Source organism: Propithecus coquereli, unplaced genomic scaffold (genome assembly GCF_000956105.1).
Source record: "Propithecus coquereli isolate 6110/MARCELLA unplaced genomic scaffold, Pcoq_1.0 Scaffold3, whole genome shotgun sequence".
Classification (NCBI taxonomy): Eukaryota; Metazoa; Chordata; class Mammalia; order Primates; family Indriidae; genus Propithecus; species Propithecus coquereli.
The window spans coordinates 4,136,476-4,149,380 of record NW_012148618.1 but is presented as its reverse complement, the minus strand read 5'-3'; the positions used below and the strand labels follow the sequence as shown (position 1 = coordinate 4,149,380).

General features: G+C 47.7%; 1 protein-coding gene across 1 annotated transcript in view; it reads right to left on the bottom strand.

The window, feature by feature from the left end:
* LPCAT4 (lysophosphatidylcholine acyltransferase 4) overlaps positions 1-4,722 on the bottom strand; it is an 8,167-nt gene extending 3,445 nt beyond the window's left edge. The window contains exons 1-10 of the mRNA XM_012649368.1: positions 4,519-4,722; positions 3,131-3,273; positions 2,580-2,800; positions 2,084-2,196; positions 1,902-1,962; positions 1,553-1,611; positions 1,302-1,336; positions 694-748; positions 493-575; positions 110-235 (exon numbers count right to left, since the gene is read on the bottom strand). Coding sequence (XP_012504822.1) covers positions 110-235; positions 493-575; positions 694-748; positions 1,302-1,336; positions 1,553-1,611; positions 1,902-1,962; positions 2,084-2,196; positions 2,580-2,800; positions 3,131-3,273; positions 4,519-4,632 — 1,010 coding nt within the window. The 5' untranslated portion in view covers positions 4,633-4,722. The remainder of the gene's footprint in view (positions 1-109; positions 236-492; positions 576-693; positions 749-1,301; positions 1,337-1,552; positions 1,612-1,901; positions 1,963-2,083; positions 2,197-2,579; positions 2,801-3,130; positions 3,274-4,518) is intronic.
* Positions 4,723-12,905: the final 8,183 nt, after the last annotated feature.

The window sequence follows — 12,905 nt, the reverse complement described above, 5'->3', positions numbered from 1 at the left end:
AAAAAAAAAAAAAGATTTTCCTCGCTCTTTCCCATTTCTTCCCTTTCTTCTCATTCACCTTCTTTCACTCTGTGACACTGCTTGTACCCTCATCTTCAAAGCCACTTACCCGGCCTTCCGAAGCACCTTTCTCAGTTCCCAGAGCTGTGGCTCCAACGCCACCTTCAGCCGACCCACCACAATCACAGGCAAGCTCCCTACGAACTCACATTCGGTGGCTGGAATGCCCAGGGCCCTATTGGACGAAGAGGGATGGAAGGGAGGGGGAAGGAAGCAGAAGAAACTTCTGAGGGTTCATTACTAACTCTGGCCTACTGTCTAGGGAGAGCAGATCAGGCCCCTTTAACTTTCCCTCCTCAGTCTCAGCTGTCCAAGAGCCCTTCCCACTGCCCGCTCCCCTGTCTTTGCCTCAAAACCTCGCCCTTCCCACCCCCTCCTGTGGTTCCTTTGCCCTGGGTATCTGCTCCAGGAAATGCTGTGTGGAAAACTCACTGCGCCATGACTCTCTGGACATTGTTGGCATAGAGGGTGGGGTCCCTGCTCTCCTCAGGACTGGGTTGATAAACAGGGAGGAACTGAAACAGAAAATTCCCATCAGGACCTCAAAGTGAGGAGTGACCACTTCCATCCTCTCTCCCAAGGCTCTGGGGGTCTGAGATGTCCACTTTCCCACCCCACCTACGGGGGTCCTACCTCCACATCCACGATGCTGCAGGGCTGAGAGGCTGTGAGCCAGAGGACTTTGAGTCTAGGAGAAGAGAGACGTTGATGCTCACCAATCTCTAACTATGGGCTCCTCCCACCCTGAGGAGGGGAGCGGGATAGTTCTGCCCATTGATACAAAAATGGACTCCTAGCCATAGAGTCAGCTGGGTGAATATGCAGCTGGGAGACCCAGGGAAGGGCCGGAAAGGTGGCCAGGAAAGAGAGAAGAGCTGCAGCGACACACCAGAGGAAGAACTGCAGGCGAGAAGAGGTTTGAGTAGCAGAAGGAAAAGGCAAGAGGCGAGCCTGGCAGTGGTGGTTCTTAAGAAGGGACAACAAAGGAGAAAAATCAGAAATATAGGGAAGTGCAGAGGAGCCACAATCACCGCCACAATGATTTAGGTGGAAGAGCTGAAAGCACTGCCAGTTTATATTGAGAGATCAGAGGGAAAAGGGCATCTCCTTCTCTAGAGTTCTCTCAGTCTTGGAATGAAGAAGGGCCATTCACCTTTCCAATTCTGGAGATTGAAAGATGGGCCACAAATTGTGTGATAGACCCTGCACCCCACCCTCACCCCAGGAATACCAGAACTCACACTCCAGGGCCCCGCCATGCCCAACTCGTGGTGTCCTATGGGAGAAGCAGAGGTGAGGGCAGAAAAGCATTACTTTTATTTCCATTTTCCCATTCCCTGGAATTGGCCAATCATCTTTGAGGAGAGGCCCCGACCCAGCCTTTGGCCCCACCCCCAGATGCACATCCCATCACAGCACCAACAGTTTTCACTTATTTCCATTTAGGGTGCATACGTGCTTCCCCTCCCCCCTTTCTTGGACTAAGACTCACCAGACTGTTGGGGTAGCGGATGAGGACAGGCTGCACAGGTACCCCTGCGATGAAGGCTCCTAAATCCCATTTCCACCCCCACCCCCAGGCAGAGGTTAGTACATGGAGGTAGCTGGAAGGCATCAGTGTGGGGGTCTGGACTGTTCTGACATGAGATCTGGCCTTGCTCCATTCATTGATAATTTTCTCTCTGACTCCTTGACTTGTCCCCATCAGCTAGGGAGTTCCCTGTCCCTCTTTCTCCCCCAACCCTCCCCACCCTTCCACTTCTTGGGTTATTCCAGAGTCCCTGCTGCAAACCTGGGACTGCTTTTTCCCATACCCTACCACCCACTATCACTTTATTCACCTGGTTTGAACTTAAGCAAAGCCTTCTTGTTGGAACAGGTGCCCTCAGGAAAGAATAGTACCTGGGGAAAGAAAGAAAAGAGCAGAATGAGGTGGAGAAGGCTGAAGGGGAGGAAAGAGGAAAGGGAACCCTCTTTAGGAGCACATAGAAGGTGAGGAGAGGGTCTCAAGGTCCTTACCCACCTGGGGCCACTTGCCACCCGAGGTGGCCCGCCTTCGGACCTCCTCTACCACTCTGCGCCGAGAGGCCGGGTCATGCCGGGATACAAGGATGGCTTGGTTGAATCGAAGAAGGGCTGGAAGGGGGGAGGGAAAGGATACAAGGAGGAGTCACTTGGTTCCTCTCCCCGGTATTAACATCTGCAGCCTCCACTTCCCAACAGCATGAGAAATGATTCTCAGTTATCTATTTATCCTGGGGACAATCCCTTTGCAGTACTTTGCCCTTTTAGAAAACTGACCAGAGCTCCCTCCAACACCTCCTCAATGCCCTAGCCCTCACAGTCTAGGAGACTGGGTTGACAAATGGTGTTAATTTACATTTCACTCACCAATAGTCAATACCCCCTCTAACTTCTCCCTCCCCACCTGAGGCCAGTTTTCTCCAGTGTCTCCAATTCCTGACTTTTTTGGCCGAGAGTTGTCATCCTTTCCCTTCACCCCTGTTGAACTCTCTCACCTCCAATGACAGGCACGGAAAGGTTCTCAGCTCTGGACACAACCTTGGGCAGGTCACAGGGCAGCAGAACAATGGGGTCAAAGAAAGTGGAGTGGGGGGCAGCAACAAGGACAGGGGCTTGAAGGCGAGAGGCCCGCTGGCCACGAACGCGAATCCGGAGGAAGCCCAGCAGGAAAAAGAGCAGGCGGCTCAGGCCCAGCACTCCATTGTGGCACACGGTCCTGCCAGGGCAAGGCTGGGTATCAGTGGAGGCAGCAGTTCTGACCCTTGCCCATCCCCACGTTCAGGCACTGGGAAAGTAGGGTACCCCTCTTTCACCCTCTCAAATAGGACTTGGCCAAGGGGCTGAAGTTTCTGGCCACTTTGGGACTCATCAGGGCACATTACTTAGAGTTGAAGTCCTGGGTACCAGATCTGAGCCTGGCTGACTCATCCCCCCTACCCAGGCTGGGCAGGATAGTTTCAGAACCCTCCCTCCTCTTCGCAAAAGGAGAACAGAATATACAGCAGGGAAGAGAAGTAGGGTCTCTGGGGGCTGATCCCCCACTTACTTCCTCCATCCTGTAACTGGCTCCTGAAGCTGCTCCTCAGTAAGACCAGCTACTTGCAGCCAGGCAAAGGGCCAGAGGAGAAAGAGGACGATAAAGGCCAAAAGCACTCGGATGGGGGCCAGCAGTGCCCCCAGGAGGCAGAACTGCAGAGGGTGGGAGAGAATGCCACTTCAGGGCTGGGAGATGCTCCCCTCCACAGCATCTCCTACAATGATGGCCCAGGAGCAAAGAACCATCATCCCTTGCAGGTGATAGGTGGTGTGAGAATAGCAGAGGAGACTGGGACCCAAGGTGGGGTGAAGATACCAAGGAGGGCAAGAGAATAAAAGATTAAAAGCACTGAGGGCCTCATTTTCCTATCTCTTAGTTGGTCCCTACCCCACCTATAAAACCGAATGTCATAAAATGCATCTAGCACTCGGAGGATTTAATGAGATAACCCATGTGAAAGCGCTCTGCACTGTGCTTGATAAAGAGTAGGCTACAGATAGGTCCTCCTCCCCCACATCCTATTCCATAAATAGCTCCTATGTCCAACAGAAACCAGCGTACAGTTCTTTCTGCTTTGGGCCTGGGAGGCAGAGGTTGGAAACACTGAAAGGTCCACTTTTCAGGCCCGGGGTCAGTTTCTAGTACTGCCCAACAGCAATCTCATAGTATTGGGGGATAGGGAAGATAAAAGCTCAGCCCTTCTCCGCGGTAGGGATTGCCAGGAGCGAGGGTGACTCCAAAGGCTGCCTTGGGGAGGGAGCAGGTAAACAAACCTAGCCCCAGGAGCCCGCCTCAGGGGAGGTGATGACAGCAGAAACCTTGGACACTCCCTCCCCTCACCACCTCCCAGTTCCCCCAGGCCCTCCACTTCCTGTAGCCAACCCCCTTCTCAGCCTTCCTGCCCCCACCGGGATGTGCTGCAGTGCGGGGTGGGGGGAGTGGGAAGAAGGGGTGTTGGAAGGGCATAGGGACGCAGGCTCCAGGCCCAGAAATGTCTTCCCTCTAAGTCAGTGCCCCCAAGAAGCACTCTGCACGCCCCTGCCCCCACCGCCTTCCTGTAGCCTCCAACTCCATCCCAGCCCTCAGCCTCCGCAGGATGTAATCCGCATTTCTCAGGGCCCTCCATCTCTCCTACCCCTGGGTCTCCTGCAGTCCTCCATCCCCACCTACTCAATTCTTCCACACCTTCGAGCTTGCCTACCGCCCAAGCCCGAGTCCTCTCCAGGACTCCTCGCCCGCCCCCGGCCGCCCCCACGTGCGCATCCCCGGACTCCTGCTCCGCAAGCCTCTCAGACGCCTCCTTCCATGGAGCCCCATGCCCATCTTTGCCAGGGCTCTAAACCGCCCCATTTTCCTATCCCCGCGAGTCCTCCGGATGCCCACTACCCACACCTTACCTTAACCCTCTGGAGGCGGGAGAGATGTAACTCATGCACGAAGGGGTTCGGGGGTGCTGGCGGCCCAGAGGTGGGGTCGAGGGGGGCCCAGCCCCCCGGACTTCCTTGGTTCATGGCGGGAGAAGGTGGGAGGGAGGGCACCCGGGCCCCGGCCCCCACCCCGGCCCCCGCTCTGCAAAGCAGCTGCTGCTGCAGCGGCGGCGGCGCTCTGGCCCCGGCCCCGCCCGGTGCGGCTGCCGAGGGGCGGGGAGCAGGCGGCGCGGCCCGGACCGCTCGCGTTGTCAGGGCGCCGGCCGCGGGGCGGGGCTTCCAGCGCCCCGGCAGCCCTGCCCCTCCGCGCTCGCGCCCGCGTCCCCTCCGGCCATTGTCCCGGGGCGGCCTATCTTGAGCGCGGCGCCGGCCTGCGGCTGACCCCGGGTCTCGGCGCTCCAGTCGATCCTCTCTGAAGACCTGGCCGCCCCCTTCCCTCAGGCCTCCAGCTGGTGGCGGGAGCGTGGCCTCGAGGCGGGTGCCCGGTCCCCGCCCGGGCGCCGAGGTCACCCTGAGAGCGTAGATCGGGGTGGGGCCCTCGAGCTGGTGGGAACAGAGGGGCGGGTGGGCAGTACGCCGAGGCCGGCAGCTTCGGGGTGAGGCGGGGCCCCGCTCCCCCTGCGGGTTCCCTGGCCCCAGCCGCCCTTCCTCGCAGCCGGACCACCTTCCTTTCCTGGTCCGGGCGACGCCATCGCGCGGGGACTTGAGAGTCGCGCCCTCTGGCGGCCGCGTGGCCCCTCACAACTCCCCGCATCACGTCCTGCCTGCGCTGCGCAGGGCCCGGTGTGAGGGCGCCCGGAATACGGGAGGCGCCGGCAACCCTCTGAACGCTGGCCCGTGTGCCTCGCGTGAGCCCGACCAGGCCGGGCTGGGAGACGCGGTGCGGGTCCCGATCTCTCCCTCTCTCCCCCCAACACAGAGGGCACAGTATTTCCTTCACCCACAAGCTCCAAACTACCCTAGAAAACTTAGCCGTTCAGCTCTGTGGTTGTCAGGCTATGGTGAGCTCAGGGAATTGGATGGACTTTGAGATCCACGCCCAGTACCACAATCGAAAATATGCGCATGACAAGAAGGGGTAAGAGTCTCATCGTTTGTGGAAAGAAGCTGCCTTAATTTCACCTTATTTTATTTTTTCTGCCTAGTGAATGGCAGGGGAGCTGAAAGAAGAAAGTGAAGGAAAAAAAGAGGCCTTACGTGACTAAAGGTGTCTGTCACCATTGGCTTTTCCTTTAAATCAAACTCCAAATTGATCTGCTCCAAGAAATTTTCCGAGCCCGGACTGAGACAGAGGAGGGCTCATGCGTCCTGTTGAGACCAAGGAGCAGCGCTGGGATATTTTTGTGTGTAACATGGAGGTCCCAACTCAAATCCGTACATAATTCCTAAACTCTTTTTTTAAGCAAACAATTTCAGCTTCCTGCATTCTTACCAGAACCGAGAAAGCACTTGCCTTTGGGCAGAAAGGTGGTTTAAGTTATAATAATGTTCATAGGATGGGAGACAGGGAATGTGGGAAGTGTAGGGATGTTTAAGTTTTTCCCTCGAATGTTCAATAATTTGAGTGCATTAAAAAAACCTGATAATACATAGATTAGCTGGCAAAAAAGGCATACAGATTTTGTTATATGCACACATATATGCATGGAAGTCACACAAAATATAAAACCTCAAGGAAATGGCCAGATGGTTGCCACTTTTATATCACCTTGAGGTTACAGAAAGAATGGGGGCTTGGATCTTGGCAAGATACATTGTGGGAGGGAGAGAAGAGGAAAGGTCTGGCTAACAAAGGTGGTCTTGTTATGCAGATGAAATCTCCTGATAATAGCCTTTGGAAAAAGTAGACAATAAATCTTTCTGTCAGACCTTTCTTTAAAAGTGTCAGACTGTCGGCTAATCTTCCTAGATCTGGACAAGGGAGGGCTTCAGAGAAAGGCTGGATGACTCATTGCAGGTTTTCTCTACAGATGCAAATTTCCCCCACAAAAGACAACTTTGTAGGCCTTCTGAGCAGCCATCTCAAAATATGACCACGAAGTATATTTTGGAGTAAAGTTTTTTAGTTTCCTTCAAGAACATTCAATAAACACCATGAAACACCAACTATAGTGCCAGAGTATTATAATCAAGTATTTGCTAGTGTGGGTCATCCAAGATGAACTAGAAAGTCATTTCTGTGGAAGAGTAATGAAAACATTCACATTTTTCCTCGCTTCTAGCCCCTCACCAAACTCTCATGGTGGCCTTTCTATAGGTAATCTGAGAAAGGACAAGCCAGGTAAAGAATATCCTTGAGAAACTGATGATCTTTGGTGGCATCTGTAACCCCTTAAAGATGTCTGCCAGGCTAGATAGATTCCTCTTCCACCGGATCCCTGTATCTCTGTCAGTCACCATTTCCTGGGGTAATGGGAACAATGGCAGGTCAATGGGCTGCTGGATCATTGGATACCCTTAATCTTCTATTGGAAGGGGGACCAGGCAGAAGCCAGAAGTCACTCCTATCTAGATTCTCTCCCAACCTCCCATACCTTACTCACTTACACCCCTGCCTATATCCTCAAAGAGAGAACAGTCAGCGTTGTCAGAGAAATAAAAGGATATTCCAGTCAAGATTTGTTTATTTCTGTTAATGGTCTTCAGCCATTTTGTGTCCCCCTTACCACACAGTTCATATGTTGAACCCCTAGCTCCCAGAGGTGTGGTTATTTGAAAAGGGGGTCTTTGGGTGGTAATTAGATGTAGATTAGGTCATGAAGGATTCTCATGATGGGATTAGTGCCCTTATAAGAAGAAGAGAGATATCTCTCTTTCCACGAACATGTATGGAGGAAAGGACATGTGAGCACACAGTAAAAAGGCAGCCGTCTACAAGCCAGGAAGCTGGACTTCAACAGCCCCCAAATCTGCTGGCACCTTGATCTTGGACTTCCCAGCCTCCAGAGCTGTGAGAAATAAATTTCTGTTGTTTAAGCTACCCAGTCTATGACATTTTATTACAGTAGCCTGAGAAGACTAAGACAATTTCTTAGAGATTCTTAGAGAACATTTCATAGCTTACTTTTACTTACTATTTCAGAGAGAGCAGGTTTCTGTATATCTTGTGTTTTCCAAGGTAGTTCCAATATTTTTATAATTTAATTTCAATTAAGGCAATTCATAAATGCATAGTTATGCATAATTTAATTTTTATGCCTTTAATATTTCAACATAAGTTAACCATATCAAGAGGAATTATTAAACTTAGGACACAAACCCATAAAGTAATAGTGATTATATACAAATTACTATAATTAAATTAAGCATAACCACATACAAATAGTTCTCAATAATATACAGAGAAAGTTTTGATACTAATTTCTAATTCTTTCTTTCTATGGAACTAACAAAAACCCTTAGACCATATGTCTGGTGTGGATTTCTATTCTTTCATCATTTGTTTTGTTCATCTTCTGTGTATCCTGCAATGTTCTTTCTCCTTGTTACTCCTTGCCACGTTGTGACTTCATTGTATCACTGATTGCAGAGCAATCTCAGTCTTTGTGGCAATTTTTAAGTTTAATATTTTAAATAAATCTTTATTAACTTTCTCCTAAATTATTCTGCCAACATTCTTGCTGTTAGCTGCTTATTGCCAAGGAACAATTTCTTTGTTTTTGCCCCTCTGCTCTGCCTCTTCCTAATTTTGATTCCCTAGTGTAATTCATTCTGCCAGTGCTGGACCAATGAGTTGGAGGTATTATACATTTTGTCTTTTTTGTAGAGTAACTCTTTGGGATTTGTAGTGAAGATGTTGGTCCTTTCTCCTCTTCCTTCTCTATAGATCATTGATTAGTTCAAGTGTCCAGTTGCTTCATACAGCCATTTGCCTGAGAGGCAGCCAGGGTGGGTGGAATCCATCTGAGGTAATCCCATTGCCCTGGTCAGTGACTGACTAGGAATGAATGAGTGACCCTGGCCAATGAGACATGAAGGAACAACTGCTGAGGAGCTTCTGGGAAGATTTTCCTCACTCTAGAAAATGCTTTGCAAAGTAACACTCACTTTCATCCTCTGGATGTTTCTAAATGTGACACCTATGACTGCTTCAGCCATCTTGCAACTGCCCTGAGGATCAGCTAACACTTAGGAAGGCAGGGTGGTGGGATGCAGAGAATCTGGGCCTTTGATGACAGACTGGAGCCTCTGAACAAGTTAAATCAAAGTCTGCATTACTTCTGGACTTCCTGTTATATGAGAGAATAATTTCCTTGCTTGTTAAATTAGTGTTAAAGAAAAAAATTATTCATGACACTTATTAAAAATGATAAGGCAAACTGTATTCAAGATGAGCTACTACAATGGGGTTTTTAGAAGGGGAAGATTGGAGAAAGATTGGGCTCAACTCCAAATACCATAAGGACAAGTGGTGATTTGTAGCCAAGGAGCAGAGTGGGCATCAGTGGATGGAAATTCACTAAAAGAAAACATCAGGGATAAGGAGAATTCTGGCAAAACGAATCTAACAGGCCAGGGTCGTAAGATATAGAGGGTGGGAGATAATGAATTTGATCAGATATCAAGAGTGGGGAATTTTTGCTAAACTGACCCGACAGAATTCTTGCTAAAATTGGACTAAGCAGAGACAAATAAGGAAGCCCAAAAGTCAGGGCCTAATTGAGAAGAAAGTTCAGAGGAGTCTGACTAGAGTTAGGTCAAGGGAGTGTTAAATAAAATTTGTGGGGAGCCATTGTAACAGAGGGAACAGCCTGAGAAAGGGTAAAATGTTTTACAAGTTGTCTTTTTAAAACTCTTCCACCTCTTTTGGGAATGAAAACCTGCATCCCTGCCCAGGCCAATAATCAGAGGAGCAGGGGAGTGCCCTTTGTTCTTTGTACCACAGGAGATGGCTTAACTGAATTGTCAAATTATCCAGGCAGAGGTCATGAGATTGTCTTCCCGATTGTATTCCTGGGAGATGGGATGGACCAGAACCATCAACTATAGTTAAACAGCAATAGCCTGAAGCTAAAAACCCTCCCTTTGAAAGCTCTGTATTTCTGCTCATAGACAGGACTGTAGTACTTTAAGACAAGAGTCTGCCGTACTCCTCATTTGCCAGGAAGTTAATAAACTTCTCTTTCTTTCTCCTCAAACCACTTGTGCTTGTTCTTCAGGTGCAGCCTCAGGACAAGTGCCCAACTTTCAGTAACACCACTGGTTTGGACAGAGCTCCTGTACTAGGCCCAATAGACCAAACCAAAGTGGGGTCACCAAGCTGAAATTAGGTTGTTTATTTGACCTTCCAAGAAATCAGGAAAGAAAGAGATAATAGCCAAATCCCTAAATAGTCCAGTTTTAGCTGCCACGGTAAGGAAGTCCCTTTGCCTTAAACTTTGCAATGAAAGTAACTTTGAAATGACCACTTTTTGTTCTCTGTTTTTGTTTTCCTCAGCCCTTTTCTGTCTATGAAGCCAACCTCCTCTACTCAGCTTGTGGGAACTGTTGGGGGGAAGGGAAAACTTCTCCTTTGCTCTTGGAAGTTTCACGAAAAAAATCAACTTACAGTAAAGCAAATTGATAAGAGAAAAGCTATACAAATTTACTTTAATGTGTATACATGGCAACCCTCAGAAAATGAGGATTCAACTCTTCAATGAGGTACTGGGGTTTTTAAAGAATAGGAGTTTGAAAGCAGAAAAACAGGTTTTGGGAAGGAGGGAGTAAGAGTCTTCAGTAGCCAGCAAAGGTGGTCTTGTTATGTAAATGAAACCTTAAAGGTAGCAGCCCTCAGAGAGACTAGATGGTAAATGTTTCTTTTCAGAATCTAAAAAGGTGTCAGACTCTCAGTTAATCTTTTCAGGAAGAGGGAGGATAGACCTGGCAGCATTCTCTACAGATGTAAATTCCCCCCCTGTGCCTCCACAAAAGGCAGATTTGCAGTGTTATTGCTATCTGTGAGACTAATGGCAGCCATCTCAAAATATGTCGAAGAAATATATTTTGGGATAAAATATTTCTCATTTCCTTCAGAACACTCACACTGTTGTTGAAACTGCAATGGGGTTTCAGCCTAGGTTTAGTTGCTCCTTGCACAAAGATCCAATTATTGAGACAATGAGGATTGCCAAGGAAAGGAATTTTTTTAATGACAACTTGCTGGGAAAAGGGAAGAAGCTGCCTCAAATCTGTCTAAGGGAAACCATAGGCTTTTTAAGGAAGGGGGCACATGTTTTGGGGCAGGTTGAGTGGGATGGTGAGTCTTGGAGTCAGGAAGTCTGCTTCAGGGCCTTTAGAATCTCAACTCCTTTGTCTTGTAGAAAATCCACTATTTCTGGGAAACAGCTCAAAAGGTCGACTCATTTATTAGGGAAAAGAATTATAAAAAATACATAGGGGTCATCAATGTTTGTTTTGGAACTGGTTATAATTCTACTTTATAGAATGAGGTGTTTCCTAATTCCTGGAACTGCAAATAAAAGCCAATTAAGATCTTTAAACTAAATTTTATGTAATTTTGTCTTTTGACAGGAGAGAATTTTTGTCATTAGTTTGAGTCAAGGGATTCTGTTATGCACAAAATATCCCTCTGTATTAGTTTTCTATTGCTGTTGTTAAATAAAAATTATAGGAGGCCATTGTTTTGGACTAAGTTTCTGTGCTAGGCTCCAACAGACCAGAATAAAAATCAAAATGGAGTCACCATGCTGAAGTTCCAAGTCATCAAACCTGTGAACTAAAATAAAATCTTAAGGCCCCCCTCACTACCACCACCGGCTGACTGAATGGGCCCCCTCTTGGCCAAGGGGATATCCTAAAACTAAATTGTCTGCCACAAGGAGGGAGGTCAGACATGTCTTATCATGCCCCCCTCCCTTCTTGGAAACATCCTTCGTAACCCATTAACAGGCCTAAGGGTATGCAAGACAGCCCTGCAAGTCTTCAATTTATACCACAAATATATGTCCAGTGGCTTGTCTCAGATTAACAGACCTCTTTATCTTAAAACATTCCAATCCTTTAGACAAAGCTTCATGTCTTTAACCAATTGCAAATCAAAGAATCTTTAAACCCACCTATAACCTGTAAGTTCTCCCCCGTGGAGATGGCCCACCTTTTTGGGACAAACCAATGTGTGCCTTCTACATATTGATTTATGACTTTACCTGTAACCCCTGTCTCCCTGTAATGTATAAAACCAAACTGTAACCCAGCCACAGTGAGTCTACTTGCTCAAGGCTTCTTGGGGGTGGCTCTGGGTCATGGTCCTCAAATTTGGCTCAGAATAAATCTCTTTAAAATTATTTTACATAGTTTGGCTTCTTTCCCATTGACAAACCCAAACTAAGTTGTCTGATCTTGCAAGAAATCAAGAGAAAGGGATAACAGCCAATTTCCCAAACAAGCCAGTTTAAAATCTTTGATCATGACAATGAATTTCCCTCTGCTTTAATCCTTACACAAAAAAGGTAGGCTGAACTAACTTGATGTTAACTAATCAGTCATTTTCTATTGTTCTGTCTAAAAGTAACTCATACACTCTTTGTTCTTTGCTTCTGCTTTCTTTAACCCTTCTCTGTCAATAAAGCCAACCTCTCCTGCTCAGCTGGTTGGAACATTTATTCTATTTTATGGAATGAATTGTTGCCAGATTCTGGAATTCTGAATAAAGCCGATTGAGATCTTTATACTAAATTTGTTGTAATTTTGTCTTTTGACACTGTGTAACAAATTGCCACAAAATAAGTGGCTTAAAACAGCATTTGTATATTTTTACAGTTTTTGTAGATTAGAAATACAGACATGCTTAGCTAGGTCCACTGGTCAGGGTAAAATCAAGGTGTCGGCCAAGCCATGTTCTCTTCTGGTGGCTTTCTCAATTTGCAGGGAAATACACTTATTCTTCTAGAGTGAAAGTAAAACTGTTCTGTTGCTCAGAATTTATTGTTTAACTGCTTCATGCTCACAATTGCATGAGACTGAAATGCAGATAAGAACAAAAGTTAACATCAAGTTACAAAAGACAAAGTTACAACAGGGAAGGATCTGCTTTCAAGCCCCCTCAGCTGTTGGCAGAATTCATTTCCTTGATATGAGAGAGATAAAGGTCTGAAAAGGGACAACAAAATGTTTTACAAGTTGTCCCTTTAACACCCACCCTCCGTTTTGGAAATTAAAACCTGCATTCCTGTCTGAGGCCAGTAATCAAAGGGGCAGAAATTTTTTTTTTCTTTTATTTCAGCATATTATGGGGGTACAGATGTTTAGGTTACGTATGTTGCCCTTGGTCCCCCTCCCCCCCCAAGTCCGTGTTTCAAATATGTCCATCCTTCGGGTGGTGCGCATTGCACTCCTTGTGTATACAAATACCCGTC